Below are 12843 nucleotides of genomic sequence, written 5' to 3'. Positions count from 1 at the left end.
GAAAATCTCGACTGTCCTAAAACACTCGCGTACGTCTCGGACACGCGGGCGTCCGAGATAAGCGTGTGTTCTCCGCTGATCGAGCAGGGAGATAATGGCGCCGGGACGCCATTGGGACGGGTTCATTTATTGGGCATAAATCTAGCGGCGCTTCGCCTGGCTCTCGCCGTGTAATCGCGTCCTACACGGTTATCCCTCTCGACGTATTTCATCGAAATTCCTGGTGTCGAAAGACACCGTTTACACGCCGCGACGGTAAGGAAGCTTTACGACGGAGGCAGCAGCTAACGCCTCGTTACGAAACCGGTGTTAGGGACGGTTGCGGTGCTGCGGAGAGGAAAAAGAAGAAGAAGGAGAATTGATCTCGAGGAAAACGTACACAACACGAGGTTGGATTTATCTATTGAAAAGAACGAGGACGAAGACGACGACGACGTCGAGCAACTGCCAAAATACGAGCCGCGGGAAACGCCACCAGCGCTTCCACTCGCGCTGTCTTTCCATTATTCGCGCAGCCCCGATATTCGTAAGCAAAGTCGCTCGTCACGCGAACCAAGCCGATATTTTATGGATTATCTGATCGGAACGGGGGCTCGACTTCGACACGCTGTTGAAGTGGGTAGCTGCGATGGATCGCTGGGTTGGCATGTTACGCTGGCTGTGCCGAGGTGGTTTCAGGGTTTAAGGCGATTAAGTGAGGCTGGCTGATGTGTTTGGTTTACAGCACTTGGTTTATTGCTGGGTTAGTTCCATGGATTGGATTTACTATTTACCGAGACATTGTTGTGGGAAAGATCGATAGACGTCGACACTTGCAATTGTCGCGAGATTCAAAAGTGGAGTGAAGTTCTTTCGCAAGCTACCGCGCAAAAACGTATGCTACTGTTTTATGTAATAAAATGCATGAAATGATACATTTAGGTTGTAACTAATTTTTTTTTTGTGTGTGTGCAAATGAAAGGCGAATTTTTCATGCGAAATAAAAGTTTTATTACACAATATATCGTCCATATGGGCAATTTCATGATTCTGTATTCAAAAAATCTTACGATAAAAAAAAAAAAGAAAAAAATAAACAATTCCAAGAATGATTTGATATCCTCGTCAAACCAATTTCATACTCCATACACTTTGACACTGCCATAGTTCAAATTACTACCATAATTTTTTATGAGCTTGTACAGTATTCTTTCACTTTTCGAAAGTAATACAGCAAAATAACGCCGAAAATAACGTTGCTTTTCCATTCTGAAATCGACGCTAAACAATCGTTAACAAAATCGTGCATTTTCTTTTTCTAAAAGAAAAAGAGCTCGAACCGTTGCACAACGACGGGTTATACAACGAACTCGCGGTCTAAAACGAAGTTATCTTTAAAAACAAAAAAAGCCAATTACTTGAAAATTATATTGATACACGACGCGGTTGAAACAGATAATCGACACTCGTTGCTTTATAAATTCCGCGTGCGACACGCTGCTCTGATTAATTTCAACTTTGTATCCATGGATTTTGGCATGTTTATCACGTGACACGGGCTCTGATGCTCGTCGATCGACCTTGACAGATTCGTTTCGACTGACAAAGTTCGATCGATTGGTTCGCAGGTGAGGTATCAGGTGAGAACGTGTCGGCAAGCTCTGGACCACGTGGCGGCGACCGTGGAGAGGCGACTGATTTAGGCACACACACGGAAAATAGCGACGGGGCCACCCTGGCCGCGAACACAGCGGTCGACGCCAGGGGCGGAAGCCCCCAGGGTGCCCACCTTTCCGGTGCGGCTACTCCCAGACCACCGAGGGGACGGAGGCGACAGAATCAGAATGGTCTCGACACTACTCAAGTAAGTTCCTTGCTAACCAAGCCCAACGTCTATGAAATCGATGTTTCTCGCGCAGCAATTCGCCTCGTTCGAATTATTCTGTTGCGTTGCAAAACGTCATCTGTAGAAAAAGGAAAAAAAAAAAGAAGAAAAAACAAGAGAAGAAACCTTGAAGATATGTTACGCGCGACAGTGGTGACGTATCTTTGTTTGTCCTTGAACAAATGTCGGAAAGAGTCGATTTTGTTTTATTTTATCGAGGGAGAAGCGAAGCATTTTGTACGTCGACGATGATTTTCTTCGAGTTGATACGAATGAGAGGTCAGAATTGATCGAAATGGGATTAGTTTGATGGACGGATTTTGGAAGACATTAATCTGATCGGTAATTACATTGTAATTAATGTCAACGAGTCGTTCCTTTCATCTCAACCGTTTTACTTTGAAATTTACATTAAATAGAGTCTCTGTTCGACGTTGTTTTTTAAAAATTTGTTCACTCTTCCTCCTTCTCGGTAAAACAACCGTTACGAAGAAAATTAATTTATCACAAAGTTGCAATTTCTCTTCAATTAACCGTACTAAACTCCCCAATTGCTGCTAAACTCGTACCTTATTACCCGCAATTTCGCACCAATTTTATCCTTCCGACCGCTCGTGTAATTGCCTCCCCTCCCCGAAAAAGGAATATCAGAAACCTTCGTGCTTGCACGTAGCAATCAACGCGAAGATTCTACTTTCTCCCGTCCCAGCATCCTCCTCCTCGACCCGAGTTTCAATCCCAACAAATCGACCACGGTGACAAATATTTCTCCATTTATCGTGGAACAGTTCTCGGGGCTGGTTGGCTGGCTCTAGGGACTCCATTCGGTCGAGTTTCTTTCGCAAGAAACTGGCAGGAACGGATAGACGAGCAGCGCGCGATCGCGAGCTCGGTTCGAGGCTCGTACACGTTGGAATCGTGTCTACGTTGCGAGAGCTTCGGCCCCGTGTCAGGAAGAGGTCTCGAGGCGAGAAAGAGATTTACCGTGGCCTGCCGGAACGGCTCCTCGGACTCCTCGGACTCCTCGGGGACCCTATTCTACGCCAATCGAGTCTCGTTCTTCTTGGTGTCACGTAGCCGCCGTTCCTCGCCGCCGAAGAGGAGTCAACTGTTGCGCCACGCGTTCCCTTCATTACCATATCTCGGATGCAATCTGTTCTCGGGAATTAATGCGCACTGATATTTCCTCTTGGCTGTTGGTTTCTCCCTCTCTCGGCTGCCCTCCTACACTTTCGCAGCAATGACGTTTTCCACGCGGAGGTTGCACGAGCAACGAATCATTTTCGCGGTCCGCGTTCGTTTAACAGAGCGCGCGATTTCGAAAGATATTTTTATTAGTTTGGTAATTGGAACTTGAGTGTTACGTTATTTGGATGTAATAGAGACATTTTCTTTCTTTCTTGTTAGAATACCCTTACAAGTAAGGGTATACCTGAGTGACATGGAGAATCTAATCGACAGTTTGTCAATCGGTGTTTTCATCAGGTTAAAACAGAACGCCTTACGCCAGACAATAATTCGACGTCGTCGAGGAGCGTGACGCCGTCGTCGTCCAGCCATCCAGGAACGCCGCCAAATGCTACCCCCTTGGGTGGACCCGAAGGCCCGCCGCCACCCCATCACCTCAAACACATGGAGCAGATGATGGGACGAAATTATAGCGATTTCATGAGAAGCCTCGCTGCCAAGTACAATAACGCCAACCCTAATGAGTGAGTAGCCTCTTTTCTTGCCTCTCCCAGAGCATCTAGCCGTTCGTTCGTTCGTTCGTTCCTTGCCATTACCGGTCATTCAAATCAGCTTAGCTCTGTGTCTTCTTTCTTTCCTTTTTTTTAGACGTATATTTTAGACGAAACGAAATTATCTACTTTTATGGAGATTTTTATAGTCCCTCTTCTTCGTCGTCCGATCGAATATGTCGTGCAACAGCCTGTATATAACGTGTACGCGTGACTTTACCAAAGATTTCGACATCTCTCGAAACATGAAGAAAATGCTAGAACAAATTTTAACAAATTTTGAGGAGAAGCAGGTAAGACTTGCTCGTCGATAGATCCAAGCTTGGCGCCGCGATTCTTTTCGACAAAGATGCTACGCGTACGTGCAAAACTTCCGAAGCTTCCTCTAGAGCTCTTCTCTCGAACGCAATCATCCGGCGAGAGCGCCGTTCGATATCTATTGTTTAAAGAGTACGAGAGACCTTGAGAGTGATGACGCTTGCCTTGACATTCTTCGTCCACGATTCCCGGTGTTCCGTGTGCGTACGTGGGAACGACGGGGAAGATGTAAGAACCGATCCTCGGCGAGGACACGGCGCAGAGTCAACGTAAGAAAGGAAAAATATCGATAGCGTTGTTGCGCACTTTGAGATATCCATGAGAATGGACAGACGCTGGCCAATACTCTTGCCAGCGTGGAGTATTGGTCTGGCTGCGATCGTTTCCAGATTCGCGGACGTGTCGTTCCTCGACTGTCGATCGTTGATTCCGGCATTTGGCTGCCACTCTGACAGAAGGTAGTTCGGTCGATCGGTCGAGCAGAGATCCGCGTGACGATGAAATTCCCCCGCGACGCGATCTGTGGCATTTCCAGGAGAAAGTGCCTTCTCCTTCGTTTCACGCCGCTGAAGAAATATATTCCAGCGATGAGCAGAACTGATTCATGTTTCGAAATTCTGGGTAGATTTTTTTTAAGAAAAAAACTTCTTATTTCATTCTCGAGTAAAATGCAATTTTCCAATTTGTGTCATCGATCTAGTTTCTTAACACTGGAACTACCGAGGTGGTCAAAATGACTAATTCATAATTGTTAGATACGTCGTAGACATAGAACAATGTAGTTTTAAAGATTTAAACGATTTTTCATCAAAATACATAAGTAAAAGCTTGTGCAATTTGTTAAATATTTTACCAGTTTTTCTATTCTTTTCACTTTAATATCTCTGATGAAGATTCTATGCTTTATCGCAACTGATTCAGTTCTGATTTTACATACTGATTCTAGAACCATTGTAAAATTCTTCTTCGTTCGTGTTAACAATTATCAATAATACCCATATATATATATATATGTAGGTATTCAGGTACTTAATTCATAAAAACGCTGACTTTTATTACGAAAATAAAGTCGGATAGATACTCAATTTTTTTTTCCCTCTCACTGGATCCACGTAAAAAGATTGGATGATCTTTATTGACGAATAATAGACGAATAATAATAAAAGTAATTCGTGAAATTCACAGCTACTTCAGCTCGCCGAGGAACGGCTATCCCCCGGGCTTAGACCCAAGGTTCCCAGGATTCAAAGCTGGCGCAACACCGTTCGTCGGTTTGATGGCACCGTTGGGTGCGCCACAGCCGTCAACCGTGTCCACCACCTCACCCCTTTCCAACAAGGATCCGAAAGAGCAGAAGCAGGACACGCTGTTCGGCAATCCCGTGTTCCCACCGATGTTGGACATGTCGTCGACGCAGGCGCTTCTACACATGGTGAGGACCGCAAATGCCGCGCAAAATGCGGCAGAGCTCGAAACATATCTCAAAGGTAATTTATCTACAATTATTAACAAAAGATATGATACACACAGCTGCGTCAGATTCTTCCGATTCGAATTCAAACAGTATCGACACTGGAACTATAAAATGATCCATAAAATGGATCATATAATGGAACCATAAAATGGTAAAGATGACCAATTTATAATTTCTGTCAGATAGTTTGTAATATGGTTTGTTACTATATTTTGTTAACTTGCAAAGAAATATTATAAGAAATGTATACTGGCGGGCAGGAACTAAATTTTTCCAATGTTGGAAAAATTGACGATATTTAAGTTGTTGTAATTTTGTAACAAGAAATTACACAGCGAGTCTCTGGATTCATATTTTACAAATATGTTTTCGTATCGTCTAACGAATGAGGAAAGTAAAAAAAATACGATAAATTCAAACGCCTCTCGAAACGTTGATCAATCAATCTCGAATCATAAATTTGGAGATTGAAGCTTTTCTTTTAATCCATAATAAAAAAAACTTGCTGTACAATTTCTTTCCGCCGTGTAATTGAACTTTGAATATATCCGAAGACGACAAAAATTCGACAAAGTCTTAAAATTTCCTAAAGAATTTCAACTCGAGTACACAAAAATATAATTTTATATAAAACAAAACACAGCTGGCTCGAAACTTAGCCTTGAAACCTGTTTACACCAGCGTTCAAACTCTTACTACTGGAATTCTCGCAAAGTGTCGTTTTTATATTTTGATTTACGTCCCTCGAGACTCGAGCGTCGTTCAATAACCTTCGGACTAACAATAAGTTTAGTTTATCGTCGACCGCTCTAAGCGTAGCACGTCGTTACGAAATATATATACGTCGCTCTAATATTCGTTTCTTCCTGAAAATTCACTCGCGAAGCAGCGGATCGAACAGCTTCGTGTTCGATCCATTTCTCCCTTTGACTCGTGAGTAGACTTTTAATCAACTGTTTTAATCAACCACCTCGTTGTTCTTTGGCACAAAAATTGAGAGCGAAAAGTAAATTTTAATTCTAGACATTCTTTCCTTAAACGAGAGTTCCTCCTTTCCATTTCTTACAAAAGGAACCAATCGTAAAGTGTTGGAAAATGGAGATGGAAAAGTGTTGGAAGCATCTGTAGTACTTGAAACCGAAGACTGAAAACCAAAATTTTGAGGTTTCTGCCGGTATTTACTCCCATATTATCGTAATATAACCGCTATTTGGGAAATCGGTTTTAATACTTAGGTATAATATTTAGGTATAAATCGGTTTTAATATTTAGGTATAAGACGAAAACACATTTTTCATTTTCTACGTACAGTGACTCTTATTAATATTCGGACATGATGCTATTCAAAATATTGTTGTGGATTTCGATTGTTTATATAATAGTAAATTTGGATTAGTTTTTTAATAATATAATAGAACATTCTTCGTAGTAACATAAAATTTATTTATTTATCGCACATACTTTTCTTAATATCAAACAATAAACTGAACTATGTCGAAATGTAACGTGGCAAAAATATTCGGACATTTGAAGGACTACAATATTTGAACCTGAAAATTGTTAACATAAACAATAATTAATATTTTTCTAGGTAGCCCTTAACTTCAATAATATATCACAGATGCTTAGGCATATTTCCAGTAATTTTTTTTAAGTAATTTAGCGGAATATTCTTCCATTCTACGATCAATCGTTGTTTCAACTCCTCTTTCGATTTACGACAATTAGTCATTTCTCACCGAGAAAAAGGAAAAACATATCGAGAAATCGGTCATTTTTTAAAATTAAGTAAGAGTATCGTGGCTGATATTGTATGGAGATACAACGATGAATTAGTATTAGAAATAGTAAAGGATGCGTGTATAAGCGTCATCAAATTTACTATCGGCAGTTTTATGAAAACATTTGCTCATTGTCTCCTTTCCCTTTTCTAATATATTAATATTTTATTTACCGGTATTATATCGGTATTATATCGAAATACATCTACCGACTTAACATCGTTTTGATAGCATCATACCGGTACTCGCACCATTTCGGTCTCATCAAACGTAATCGAATAGTAATCTAAAAATACCGATTCGGTTTCTGCTTGAAACTGCAAAACACTTTTCAAACACTTTTCGAAATAATTCTTTCACGTACGAGCAGACACACGACCGTACAACTGTTTGGAATAGATTCACTGCGAAAGAAGAAGGAATTTTGTCGAATGTGAAGTTGTTCAGAAAAATTTCAGTGTAGTGGTGTAACGATGAATTATCGTGTTGAATCAGGTGCGAACAAACGAGACGCGGGCGTGACGAGTCCTCTGGATCTCTCGAGTCCAGGAGGGTTCGCTCCGCGGAAAAGGCAGAGGGCGGAAACCAGAAGATCCGGAAGCGTATCTCCGAAGCCGAAACCAACTCCTCGACCTACCACGCCACCCCCGGTCAGGTGTCCGTCGTTGTGTGGTCACATGCCGTGCGGAGATGGACAAGCTGTCAATCGGTGGACCGTTGAGGACGTCGTCAATTACGTGTCATCGATCGACATTTGCGCGGAGTACGCTCAGGTAAGTCTCTTGTAAATACGTTTGCGCTTCGTTCTTACCAACGCGGAGTTTCTCGATTACGCGAAACACCGAACTACGGGTGAAGGCTGCGAGTATCGCGATTATCGCGAGTATCGCGACGATTGCGACGCTTAACACGACAAATAAACGCGGAACGTCTCCTCTAGTGTTTGCCGAGTTTCGTAAGAAGAAACGCCACAGGCGCTGCTGAAACTTTGCACTGTGATGACAGAGATGCGAACCAATTGAGAGGCTAGGATTTTCAGCGCCGAGCGCCGTGTGTTAGTCGAGGTTACTCTCGGCTCGTCGAGAAAGGAAGGCTCGAAGTTTGTTTGACCCGAGTCGCGATTCAGTAGCCAGATAATAATCGGCCGAGATAATCTTTTACGATCACCGCGAACGTCTTCTCCGTACGATGGACGTTTGATGCAAAGTATCGGAGGTTTCGTAACGAACAGTCGATTGGAAACTACCTCTGGAAACACTTGCGCGTAAGTGGAAGGTGAAACGACTTAATTTTTGACTTAATTATTCGTCAAAATTCGCTTAGTAACGAAATTGACAGTCTCGAACTATGCTAGTCAAAGGTCTTTCTTTTGAATCTTTGCCATCTTTGTCACGACTTTCTCGAGCGGACGGATGCTCGATGATGACTCGGTAAGAATCGGAGAAGACTCGAGAGAAACAAGTGTCGCGTTTTTAATTGCTTTCTCGTCGTCGCGCGATTTCACCGCGATAGAAGTTTCTCTCTGCGCTGGGACACTTGTCTCGCGAGAGACGACTGCTCCGGAAAGAGCATCAAATCGCGGTTGGCGAAAGAGTGCGTGGGTCGTTGGAATTGCGAAACTCGAGCGAATGACCATACGAGATGGAGAATGGGTAGAACAAACGAACGATCGGATTGAATGAGTTTCGAGAACGTGGCAGTTTTAATTGCTTTGGAAAGTGGTTGGCGTAATGAGGCGTATCGAGATCGGTCGTGCAACATCGTTGGAAAGAGTCTCGAGAGTAGACTCTCCTATCTCGACTTACACGTCGTCACGTAGATGAGGCAACCGAAGGATGTCTAGGAAACTCTGAATGACCTGACATCAGTCAATCCGGACAGTCTGGCTGGCATCGGCCAAATAGACGGCTGTTCTCCGGTTAGGAGAGCTCTGTAATGACCCCTCGAAGCTAGAATCGACCCTGCACCTCCCCCTTTCCCTCTCCCTCTCTTTCTCTCATCTTTCGTGTCCACACTTTCTCCCTCTTTTCTCCGTGAGAGCTGTAACTCTTTCTCTCTCTCTCTCTCTCTCTCTCTCTTTCTCTTTCCCTTTTATCCGCGGGCGAACATTCCGCAGCGAACGTGAAGTTATTCGTAATCGTTGGCCGAGCTAGCTCGTTTTTATTGTCTTTTCACGTGACGGATTCGATGGAACTCGGGAAAAGTTATCTCTTTTCGCAAGAGAGATGCTTTGCCCTGTTCATGATGTGTCGGTCCGTTCGTACGTTGTGCGGTGAAAATGCTGGTAATTGCAGAGGACGCCGAGGGGAACGGAATGGTGGCGAGTGAAAGGGTGAAGTTGAAGTTGGAGTTGGAGACAAGACGCGGATTTCAAGTTGGAAGAATAGGATTCTCAAATTACACACTGGATTCGGTGTCCAGGAATCGTTTCTCTATTATTTCATTCTTTTGATGTCGTTCGATTTTCTTTCCAACGATAAACACCATCTTTCGTAAACTATGAAATACTGTCTGGAAAATTGTATTTCATTGGCACGTGCTTCATTGAAAAAGCAGGAGTTTCAGATTTGTTACAGGAATAGGTAGTACTCTAACATTCTACCATTATAATGTAATACATAGTATTTTGATTTCCATTAATCTCTCTGTCGCGGTAATTTCTTTTCCATCCATCGCGATAACAACATAATAACATAATAGAGACTATCAAATAGAATAAATTAACATTCGAATTAATACTGTAATAACTGCGATAATTTATACTAGGTACGTTTCGCGTACGATAGGTTTCTAAATTACATAATGGATATTTTCTCGCGTAAGTGGCCACGCCAGAGAACAAGGAATCGCCATTGCGTCTGTCGTGACGCTGTTGATCTCTCTTCGAACACAGCTTCTCCAGTAATTATCTTTGTCTCGGTAACTTTGTCGTTTTTTTTTTCATTCTTCTTCTTCTTCTTCTTCTTCTTCTTCTTCTTCTCCTTCGCTGGCGTTGTTAAATCCTGAAAGAGGATCTTTCTCTCGTCCTTTCACGTCTTCTCGCTCGGCTCGCTAGCAATCGTTCATGATGTCACGCAACCGGTTCAAACGACGTTTTTGCGAACACCGTGTCTGATTTGAAACGCGTGAGCGCGATACCCGATTCGAGACGAGTGGATCGACTGCTCGATCATCGTCGTCGGAGACACGATGGATTGTTTTATAATTAGAGCTTAAATCCGATCCGCTGTAATTACGGATCTGATAGCGGTGAAACGGGCAAATTGATTAATCCTGGACAATTAAGCGTTACCGGGCTCGTTAGCACGAGACCTCGGTACTCTTACCGAGGCTCGCGATGTCACGAGCTTCGTTTCTTCCACTTCTCCTAATCCTCCCCCCGGGCTCCTTGCTTTCTCCCGGAGCGAAATTATTAACTCGTCACGTAGACTACTTGAAATTGTCAAAGGATCGATCGACGATCCCTCGTGACTCGATCGTCGTGATCGCTGCAAACTACATTCTCGCGTTCTTCGTTGAATTTTCACACCGCGATGGATTACGGAATTGCTTCGCTCTCTGTCGAAAGTGTCCAATCGTCTTCTTCATTTGGAGGAAGACACTCAAAGTCAAAGTAAAAAAAAGAGGGATTGAGGGGGAGGGAGAAAGAAGCACATTCTTAAGCGCGTAAAAAAAAAGAACCGTGGTTCGTCGATGATTATTTCGATAGAATAATCTTTGCTCGCGCGTTTAATATTTTTAATAACAACACGATGACGTTCGTTCGCGCGTAGCGTTGGAAAAAAATCCGAAAGTACGTCGATTCTTCGAATCCTCGACGTCTGTTTACTCAGCGCGGTGTGGCGCTCCTTTCGATAACACGGTCGATTCCATCGAGAACAAGAAACCTCTCACGGCACTGCCGGGGCACGGCAATCTCCGCGTGACGTTCTGAAAACACGGCCGAGCGACTCGGATTTCGAGGCGTAACGTGGTTCCTCGAGGACTGTCAGTCCCGATTATACCCACTGGTGTATCGTTAGGCCTCGTATCGCCGGTTCTCGAAACGTCAGCCTGTCAGGGCCGTAAATTTTTGCGGGGGCACCCATCTAGTCATGCATATTCATGACCGCTCGAGAACGAAAAGGGAAGGAGACCTCGAGTCGATTCCAACCGCTCCGAGGATGACGAGTAGCCGAATGCGAACGTATACGCTTCGATCCAGACCTCTTTCTTCAACCCGTTAAATGCCGTTAAGTGTCGTGCGTGCTTTGTTTACCCCGTTCGATACAGTTTCGCGGCAAGCAAATCGCAAGATCACGGCACGATTACATTCCAAGTCAGAAAATTTTGTAAAAGTTGTTAGCAAGGAAATGTAACATTGCTGGGAAGAAATATTAGTAGAGACGCAACGTTCTGTGAAATTGTTGCAAAGGAAAACTGCTCAAATCTTTGCCTAAACTAGTTTTAATAAAACCCATTATTAAAATTATTATTGCATTATTTATTACATTGTATACCGTTTATGTAATAAATATCAATAAAAGGAATATTCAGCTACCATTCTTTTCTGTAATCTTAAAGTTTTTCAATTTTTAATCTACGTGTACTAAATTTTTGCTATTAGTGATCGTAACACTTGACATGTTTACCCTTTGCGATCAGTGAATTACGAATTCCTGAGCGTAACAAATGCAAAATTATACAATTCGACGTTTACTCAAAAGCGCTGCGAGTTGTCCGACTCGTTCGTCGAATAGAATTCAATTGATTTCTTCCGTCTTTACTGACGAGTGTCATTTATAGTCTTCGGATAGCACCCTTATTCCTTCTAGGGAATTTAACTCTCGCAGTTCGTAGAAAATCCGGAGGATCACCTTCGTGTCTGTTTCACGTTTCTCCATCAATGTGAATTTTATACTGCTACTGACTTTACACAAGGTTCTCAAGGAAATTTGATTGTTCCGCGCACAAACGATCGATCGACACAGTCGCGACATAGTTTCTTTCGTTCGATCTTTTTTCGAGAAACTTCTGGAAAAAGAAACTTCTCGAAACTTTTCGAAAGTCTGAAAGAAAAGTTTCTCTTCGAATTTCGAACTGCGGAACCAGAGCAGACTTTCCCACAAAATTTCGAGCGATGTACCCTTTGTAAGGTTCATAAGTCACGTTGCTCGTACGATATCAAGAGGTAATACACGCAAAATTTTCGCTGGGATCTGCAACGTGCCGAGGCGAGCAACAGCAAACGCAAAACCGGCGAAGCAATAATCACCAGGAGTATCGAACCACCGGCAATTTATCACGTGGCGAGCGGGCGTAAAGAAAGCAAGATAGATGGCGCTCCGGTTGTAGATCGGCGCAGCCACGCGGTTTCGTTGAAACGTCGGCTGGAAAAACAGTTTGGCAAAAGGTTTCGCGTTGTGATCGACGAGGGAGGCGGGACCGGGTTCTCGTGACGAATAGTAGATAGTGGAGGCACGAACGTACGATTTACAAGATTCCCCCAGTTCGTAAATAGCGACGAGCATCTCGCGTCGCCGGCATCACGAGATTATCTTATAAAGGATACCGCTCGCGCGCGCTCAAGGAGCTCTGATCAACGGTGAGAGAGTAGAGATCGTTCGGTGGAGATCCACCGGCTGGAATTATAGCATCGATCCTTATCTGGATCTGGAATAGCGGCGC

General features: G+C 43.4%; 1 protein-coding gene across 1 annotated transcript in view; it reads left to right on the top strand.

The window, feature by feature from the left end:
• Window positions 1–1607: 1607 nt before the first annotated feature.
• The window catches only part of LOC122527029, a gene marked incomplete at its 5' end in the record, with an annotated part of 70188 nt that continues 58952 nt past the window's right edge, over window positions 1608–12843 (top strand). The window contains 4 exons of the mRNA XM_043650812.1: window positions 1608–1843; window positions 3350–3576; window positions 5107–5408; window positions 7672–7949. Coding sequence (XP_043506747.1) covers window positions 1608–1843; window positions 3350–3576; window positions 5107–5408; window positions 7672–7949 — 1043 coding nt within the window. The remainder of the gene's footprint in view (window positions 1844–3349; window positions 3577–5106; window positions 5409–7671; window positions 7950–12843) is intronic.

This window comes from Frieseomelitta varia, unplaced genomic scaffold (genome assembly GCF_011392965.1).
Source record: "Frieseomelitta varia isolate USP_RPSP 00005682 unplaced genomic scaffold, Fvar_1.2 scaffold_207, whole genome shotgun sequence".
NCBI classification, from domain to species: domain Eukaryota; kingdom Metazoa; phylum Arthropoda; class Insecta; order Hymenoptera; family Apidae; genus Frieseomelitta; species Frieseomelitta varia.
Note: the sequence above shows the minus strand (reverse complement) of the source record. Positions and strands in the feature narration are given on the sequence as shown.